This window comes from Toxoplasma gondii, chromosome VI (genome assembly GCF_000006565.2).
Source record: "Toxoplasma gondii ME49 chromosome VI, whole genome shotgun sequence".
NCBI classification, from domain to species: Eukaryota; Apicomplexa; class Conoidasida; order Eucoccidiorida; family Sarcocystidae; genus Toxoplasma; species Toxoplasma gondii.
The window spans coordinates 1,699,541-1,707,633 of NC_031473.1; the positions used below are offsets into that span (position 1 = coordinate 1,699,541).

General features: G+C 53.9%; 1 protein-coding gene across 1 annotated transcript; it reads left to right on the forward strand.

Annotated features, from left to right (window-relative positions):
- Positions 1-5,652: 5,652 nt before the first annotated feature.
- TGME49_241305 (hypothetical protein) lies at positions 5,653-7,214 on the forward strand (the record flags this gene model as incomplete). The annotated part of the gene is made up of 2 exons (XM_018780625.1): positions 5,653-5,934; positions 6,252-7,214. The coding sequence occupies 2 exons, from the start codon at positions 5,653-5,655 to the stop codon at positions 7,212-7,214; spliced, it is 1,245 nt and encodes a 414-aa protein (XP_018637592.1).
- Positions 7,215-8,093: the final 879 nt, after the last annotated feature.

The following is an 8,093-nucleotide window of genomic DNA, read 5'->3' on the forward strand; positions in this document are numbered from 1 at the left end:
GAGGTTGTTGCTGTTCATCCCTCATCCTTGTGTGCGGAACTGGATAGACGAGCATACAATGTGCCTAGGATTCTGGGTTGTTGTTGTCGTGCATGCATGATGCTGACTAGGTCTTTGTTGGGTGATGGCCAGAGGTTGCGATGTGACAAACCGCTGTTTGAGGTGGTCCTGGATGCGGCGGAGTGAGCGCAGTAGGCGCCCCAGTTCAGCAACATGTCGTGCTGTGGGAGACCGATGAGAGAATCCAGAGATCCTACGCTTGTGCCGCAGGTGCAGATAGCTCCTCAACATCGGCCCTTACCGCTGTTCGTCTTGCTCTGCTGAGGGGACTGCAGCCAACCATACCAGCAGGACCACAGATCGGAATTAGCACACCTCCTGGCGGCAGATCACCCGGCAGCCCGCATAGCTCCCGCAGCCCTCATAGCTCCCGCAGTTCTGAGAGCTCAAGCAGGCCTGAGAGCTCCACGACCGCCACTTCGTCAGACGATCAGGGTTCGGGAGGGCGCGAGGAGAGGACGCTAGCGGGCGCGACGGCTGTCCCTGCATCTGCTAGTCCCCCGGGTGCGCGGCTGCAAACATCGCAACCAATGACGGAAACGCTTTTGGGTGCCGCTTCGCCGGCGATAGAGCTCCCGCTTGGCGGTGCAACACCGTTAGGCCTTTCTGGTGGCTCGTCACTGGGAACGCCGTCGCTAGGACATCCTTCAAGAGGTGCTTCGTTTCCTTCTAGCCTGTCGCTATTTTTGCGCGGAAGGCGAATTCCCTTCAGATGCCCACGGCCTGAGGCGTCGGAACACCCGGAGTCCCCGGACGGCTGTAAGAAGTGGACGACACATACGACAGAGTACAAGCATGCTAAAGCGGCACAGAACACCATATTACTCAACGCGGGGACACTTAGTGACACGAATCAAGGCGTCCCGCGGACACGGTCCCGACGCACTGCATGTGGTTTTCGTCATTACTGGAAGATTTATTCGTAGTCCTTGTTAGTCGGAGACGCTTCTTGAACACTGGTGGGCAGCTTGCTCGCTCGGTACAGTCGATGCGATGCTGATGGCGTTCCACACTGTATTTATTTTGCCCTTTTCCCGCTGATGTTTCCCGGCAGAACTGACGAGCGCGTCAGAGTGGGGGCATCCAAGGAAAGCCATACATGCGCATGGTTTGAAGGAAATTTTGAAGGTGGCGGTAGTTGAAGTGGAGGCGGCAAGTCGCTGACTACGAGGGGCGGGAGACGCTGCACTTGGTGGGGACCTGCGAGCAACGTGATTCTGCGTTATCACGCATACCACGACCCCATGTGAGAGCATTTCCCGTCTTGATCTACACCTACTCTGAATGTGCACACGCACCAAACATCGCTTGAGAAATCCTCCCCCGCTGATGTGCGTCCCAAGCTTCCTTGTCCTCCGCAGCATGAACACACTCTTCAGACGCCGAATCGACTCCGTGCAGTCCTTCCGGCGCCGTGCTGGCATGTAGGCCACTTCAGGGACTTTCTCGAGTGTAGAAGTTGGGGATCCGGATGAACGACATGCTTCCCAGTGGCAGGCCGTTCAGATGCGAGATGAAAATCTGTCGGATTTGCTGAAGAACATTTCATCCGGTGAATGCGTCGGCAGTATGTGCTAAGGGGGTGTTAAGCAGCATAGACGCAAAACTGGAGAGAAGAGAGAGAACGGAGCAGGGACACTCCGAAATGGAATAGAAGCCGTTTGGGAAGAAACACATAACGGAGAAATTGAGGGATTTGTGGAGGCACTGAAAATCGAAGGGGTCTGAAGCGACGGCGAAACGGGAAGCGAGCGCGATGACAAAAGGGTAACAGGAGACAAAGTGGGTCGGAACAGACGGGCGAGGAGACAGGAAGGAAGGGAGGAGGTAGAAAAACGGGAGAAGGAAGACGCAATACGAGCAAATGTGAAACAAAGAGATATCGTTGGAAGGGTGGAATCTGCGTGCCTCTAGGGAACGGAAAACAATATAACAGTATGGTCACGAGTGCAGCACAGACTGGAAGGTGCCTTGGACCTTTCAGCAGGGCTTTTCTGGTAAGGCAGAAAAAGTGATAAAGGACGTAGCGGCAGGTAGACTGATGCTTTGGGGGAACAGTGAGAGGGGAGGTGACTACGCGAGCGGTGAACGAAAGAGGAATGCGAAAACCCGTTGAAGCAGGAAGAAATTGATGGACGTGTGAGACAGGAAGCAAGCCACAGGACAAGCGTGGCAGAGATGGGTCCCACCCCCGCTATCGTTGCCAGTCTCTCAGATAGATTCCAGTATCCAGAATCGCACATCCTACAGTTAGTCCATTAGTAGCGCCAGGATTTAGAACCACGAACCTAGTGTGTTCGAGAATAGTAGCCGGTGTTGGAAGCACCATCCGAAACCAGTAGCTGGTTACTTCTTTGTTGCATGTCATCCCTTACTCGTATGTGTTTCCGTTGTCTGCCAGGAGACCTCGCAGTGCTGAACTTCGCGAATGAAGTAACGAAGATCGATGAGGCGGGAAGAAAGAGATGCGAGAGAGTTGGGGATACAACTGCCCGCCCGCATCCGAAGAAGGCACCATTATTCCTGTGAACCCTTGATATGCTGTGATACACGAGGAGGCCATGCGGCGCCGATGAGGGACCCACAGTTGTCTTTCGAGAAAGGGTACACATGCATGAGGCTTTACAAATAGGAGTCCTTTTACATGTTACAGGGAAACGGCCAACATTGCTACAGTGGTTTTTTTAATAGAAAGACTCAACGAGACCACAAGAGACAATGCCTCGCCATCTCTCTCCAGGCGAGGCGGTGTCTTTCGCGGTACACAGACAGCAAGCAGGGAACGAGGCAATGATGAGGAGAAACCGATTTACACGGCATATCCACATTCGAGGAAATTGCACGGTTGAAGGACACGGGACATCCTTTTGAATGAAGTGTCAACGAAACTCTGAGAGTGTTTTTTTTCAGTCCCTAGACATGACAAGCAGGCGCTCATTTGCGCCTCAAACCGCAGAAGACACCTTCGATAACAGCGCGGATGGGAGTCGAGACCCGAACCAGCGTTACGCCAAGCACGAAGTTGTTTTGGAGACGCGCTTATAAACAGAAGACCGCAAAAGTGGTCGCCAAAGCCGGACAACCAGATAGAGTTCGGCAGTCATGAATGCCACACCTGCGCGGAGGGCAGTTAGAGAAATAATGCGCGCGTCATTCACGCGAAAAAACGAACAAACCGGGGGCATCGGGGAAACGCGAAGGTGGTTCGAAAGGCCGAAGGGTTGAACGTTCGGGAATCCAGATGGCCAGGTCTCGACTTTTTTGGGGCCAGCCGGCCGCTCAACATGCCAGGCAAAGGCAGTCGAATGAACAACGACGCATGGCTCGCTCACCATATAGTTAGTAGAGACCTCATGCACGGTGAGGCGGTGTTGTTGCCGCTCTGTCGCTCCAGGTAGAATTTGGAGGTGTGCCAGACGAATAGGCCAGAACGCCATAGAAAAGGAGGGTAACGAGCTGCGCAACCAGTTCGAGGGGCTCTTTCACGGTCCCTTACAGCCCTGTGGAGAGTTCATAGCTCTGACAGCATTTATCTGAACTCGACAGTCGATTCAGAAACCGAAACCGACCGTGTTGGGGAGGAGTCCCGAAACGGGTATGCGGGACCAAGAAGGCTGTTCAAAGACGAAGTTTGTTCGGCCGGCAGCTACGCTGCGATCCCTGGAGCTTCTGTACCATCGTCAGGCTTCTACGCTGTTTGTTGCCACTCTCACGTCCCCCTGTTCCTTTTCTGATTGCCACATCATTCGGGGTAATGTCGTTAAACCAGTCTTCAGCGAAACGTGGAAGGGTGAAGTGGGCATGCACCGGGTCTCCTGTTTTTTGAGTCAGTTGGAATGGGCAATTTCACATCCTCCGATCGTTTTCTGGAAAGATGCCCCTTGTTCTACGGCCGCAGGGATCCTGGAAGACTAGCGAACTACGTAGCCCATTGCACTGATCAGCCTGCCCTTCTGTTCATGTCTTCTGCTGCAGCGGCAGGTAGCAAATCGTTTCCTTATATTACTCAGTGATCATGACGAGCTGCATCAGAGTCTGCAATAAATCCGGAGAGGCTCAGTTACTGGGGCGATACCAGCGGCCCTCATCTGCTAGCGACAGCGCCTCATGTCGTGTCATGCCTTGCATAAGCAACAGTACGTCGTCCGTACGCAGAGTGTGCGTTCATCTTTTGTATTAGCTTGCGAAACTCTGGACATCAACTCGTTATCGTGTCTCCGCGCTGCATGCTGCCGCAGATGGTCACCTTTGAACGGAACATCGCTTGCCAACAAACGTGTGTCTTCTGTGTTGCAAATGAACTATAGAAGCGTTATAGAGGTAGTGGTTGGTTGCGTGTAGAAGGAAGGAGACATGTCATCAGTACAGAGGAAGAGACGCAGCACACTAGGAAACCGAGCAACCACTTCTCTCTCGATGCGGTGGCGCGGTGCAGCGGTTATGGCTTCTCTATTGGTGTCCGATGACTCAAGTGAGTACTGCACCTCATTTGCACCGAGACGTTCACAGCCCGCCGGTTCCACAATGCGACTGGTCAAGTAATAGAGGCAGGATTAACCGTTATGTACTCGTCTGCGTGAATGTGCAGAACCGAGCAGCTTCGTCTGCACGAGCCGCGACTTTCACAAACGCACACTCGACAGTATCGGAACGCCGGGTCACGACCCCGGGGCTCTTGAGCTTTCCTGCACCAGAGAAACCGCTTTGTTACCTCCGGTAACGACGAAGTAGAAATCGCCCCCGGCCGCCAGTAGCGACTCGGCTCGAATCCCAGAAGTGGATTCCTATCCACAAGACATATGGCTTTCTATCTGGTCCAGGGGTAACAGCAATGCACAGTTTTTCGGCGTGACCCTTCATATAGTCACGTGTTCCTCTGGCCGTTACACCGGCTAGACACAAAGAGGGACACCGTAGATCACAATTGTGACGCATCAACGCAGCGCCGCGGCTGACGCTCGCACCACCCGATTCCCGTCTCTGACCCCATTAGTCGGTGTGACGGTGATCCTCAATGGCCAGTCGCCACCAAAATCCTTCCTTTTCCAGGAGACGTAGAGGAGTCACAGATTCGTTCCTGCTGCAGTGAGGCTCTTTGAAGATATGTACCCCGTCGAGGCATAATGGACGAAGCCGACGTCCATTCTTCCTGCGTCCTGGTTGACCGCTGTCGCTGTCTCGTGGGAATTGCCCTACGGCGTTTTGCTGTGGAAGTCGCTGTTCGTTAGCCTCGTATCGAGTCTACGGTTCCCCGCTCAGTCGGCGGCCAATAGAAACACAAAGAAAAACCAAGAGTCCCTTGAAAAAGGGAGGAAGAAACCGTCACAGATACTCTTCTCTGCTTCGCCGTTCCTTGCTGCTTTCTACATTCTGTCGGAGTGGGCGGTTTCTCCTCTTGTCTGGCGCCTCCCCTGCATCTCTTCCACCACTGTGGAGCGCATTGTTCTAACCGCGATATTTTTATATTCCGATGTGGGCAAGGCACCTATGGCGTCAGGTGAGATGATGCATATAACAACGAAGCTTTCCATCCTCATTTCGTTTCAATGTGTGCTTTGTACGTTCTTACCCGAGCGCGTCACTTCGCAAGCCATGCTGAAGCCAGCACGCGATCCAGAAGGTGCTCGCGGGGTTGGTTCCTCGTCAGTTTCAGTGTCACAGGCTTCAAGTGTTGTAGGGACACAGGCACGGTGGCTTGCCGAAGGCAGCCCTGGTGAGGAGCCTGATCCTGTCCGTGAATTGCTCGATCTTGAAGAGGAGCTCCAGGACCTTCTTGCATTGAGACACAGGGAGCGGCAATGCTTTCGGCAATGCGTGAGGCAGTGGGGTTCCGCTGAATCCTTCGTTCGCCACTGCACTAGGCAAAGAAGCACAGTAAGTCTTCTGGCAGGCGACACGCTTCGTACGCAGGGTGTCAGCGTGCTGTATGCGGCGAGAAGTGTATTTGATTCAGAAAGGCCATACTGAGGTTGCCGCAGGCGAACGTTCGACGACTGGCTGTGATCCTCCGGCAGCGAGTCAGTGAACGACATAAGTGCTCATGAAGTATCCCAGTCACGTACATCGTGAACGAACTGCTCAAACGAGTTTTCGAGACAAGATATAATGGACCGGCTTACTTCCAATGTGTGAATGGAATGTAGTTATTGATACAGCGCTGTGGCCGCGCTTTTGGTATCCTATACTGTTAGGCGGCGACAGACCCAGAAACGTTGAAACAGATGTTTGAACAAAAGCGTGAAGAGAAGGAAGCGGCTTGCAACGTCTGGGCGGCATTGCTAGATGCCCTATATGAGAAAATTGAGGCCGTGAACCAAAAGCGGAAGAAAACGCAAAAGCAACTCACACAGGGGCAGCTCGAACAGTATCGTGCCACAAAGGCTGCGCGCGATAGAGCTGAAGGCGGCAGGGTAAGTTCGCGTTCCTCGTCGGGTGAAGCAGCGGATCCTGCGAGCACGAGCCAACCACCTGGTGGTGCGGAAGGAACGCCAGATGACGGTGGGTCCGTGGAGACCTTGGATAGGGAATTAGCTCGAGTAAGGCGGCAACTGGCACTGACGGTAGAAAACGAGAGAAGCTGTCTCAAAAAGCTGAGGACGCATCTGGAGCATTCTGCACCACTTCCAATGAAGGGAATGCCTTCACCTGAACGAGAGCGCTCCAGTGCCGCCCGACGCAAGTGGATGGCCCGACGCCTCCAACTCGAACAAGACGCCGAACTGGTGCACGAAAACATCGTTAAACTCCGTGAACGGCTGGGGGGACTTAAACAACGAAAGAATGCATTCGTGAAAGTGCGCGGATTCCCTGCAGGCACTAGAGGCTGTGCAAATGCCGCTCTCCGTTTCTCCGCCTATGACATTACCGTCGATGAACGTGCGGCGGCTACACCGTGGTTTCAACGCCCTAATTTCTTGAGCTTGAGCCACCGCTCGAGTGGCGCTCCTCCTGCTCCAGCTGCACGACCGCCTCGTGGACCCCGACATAATGTGTTTCCTGCTCGGAGCCAACACGTATCGCGTGCAAGTCGGAAGCCAGGTAATAAAAGTTGTCACCCTCGTGCAGCTGAAGGCAGCGGTGAGAAACGTGCCGAATCCAAAGCAAGCAAGCACGAGTACGTCCGGACTTGCAGGACCATCAGAGTTCCAAAATGAACGAGTGCACTGCGCTCTATATGGGACTGACGAATCCGTCGTCGACAGTAGCGAGTCGTTGGCAAAACCGTGTTCTGTGAAATGGCACGGCTGATTTCGTTTCCGCCTGACAGCTGGTTCAGCAGCAGGGGATGCGAGTCTGTAGACAAAGCTGCCACAGTTGCCGGAGTCATGACGATGTGGATGTCGTCTCCTTCTTCCGTGTTTAGAGCCAATGCCAGAGGGTCACGTGGAATCTTCCAACGCCACCGCTTTCCGCGTTACAGCGTCGGAGTGACCCCGCTGGGTGCATTAGACCTCTCGTTTTGTCGCTGGAACAGGAGTCAGTCACGTTCGTAGTGCCGCGGCGAATGTATGAACTACGAGGCTAGTTTCTCTTGGAGGTCGTTGGAATAGCTCTCTGGAACAGGCACTGTTAGAGAACCGAGCCCATCAGTAATGTTCCCCGTGTAATCTGAGATCTCCAGTGATGTGTAGGTGACTGACATTGCGGTTAGCGTACGGAAGACATCAGGATGCCTTTCATCTCTTTGAATCGATTCAACAGGTGCTTCAGAGAGGCGATGTGTTTTCTTCGTTCAACCCACGGGCGCTTTGAGATGCGCCTGAACTCTCCACGGCTCCTCAACGTGCGCAACATGCAAGGCACTGGCTGAGTGTCGCTGCTTCTTCTGCTTCAGGCACTGCGACAAGCGAACCAGATTCACCGGGCGAGGGAACATCCGGGATTGTCGCGAAGACGCCGACAGACGACGCTGCCAAGAGACAGCGTCGTTCAAGTCCCCCCCGGCCACGTGAGCATTTGTAGTGCAGGCATGGGGGAGCTCACACCAGAAACCCCAGGATACATGGTGGAGTCTGAGGCTAGAAGGATCATTC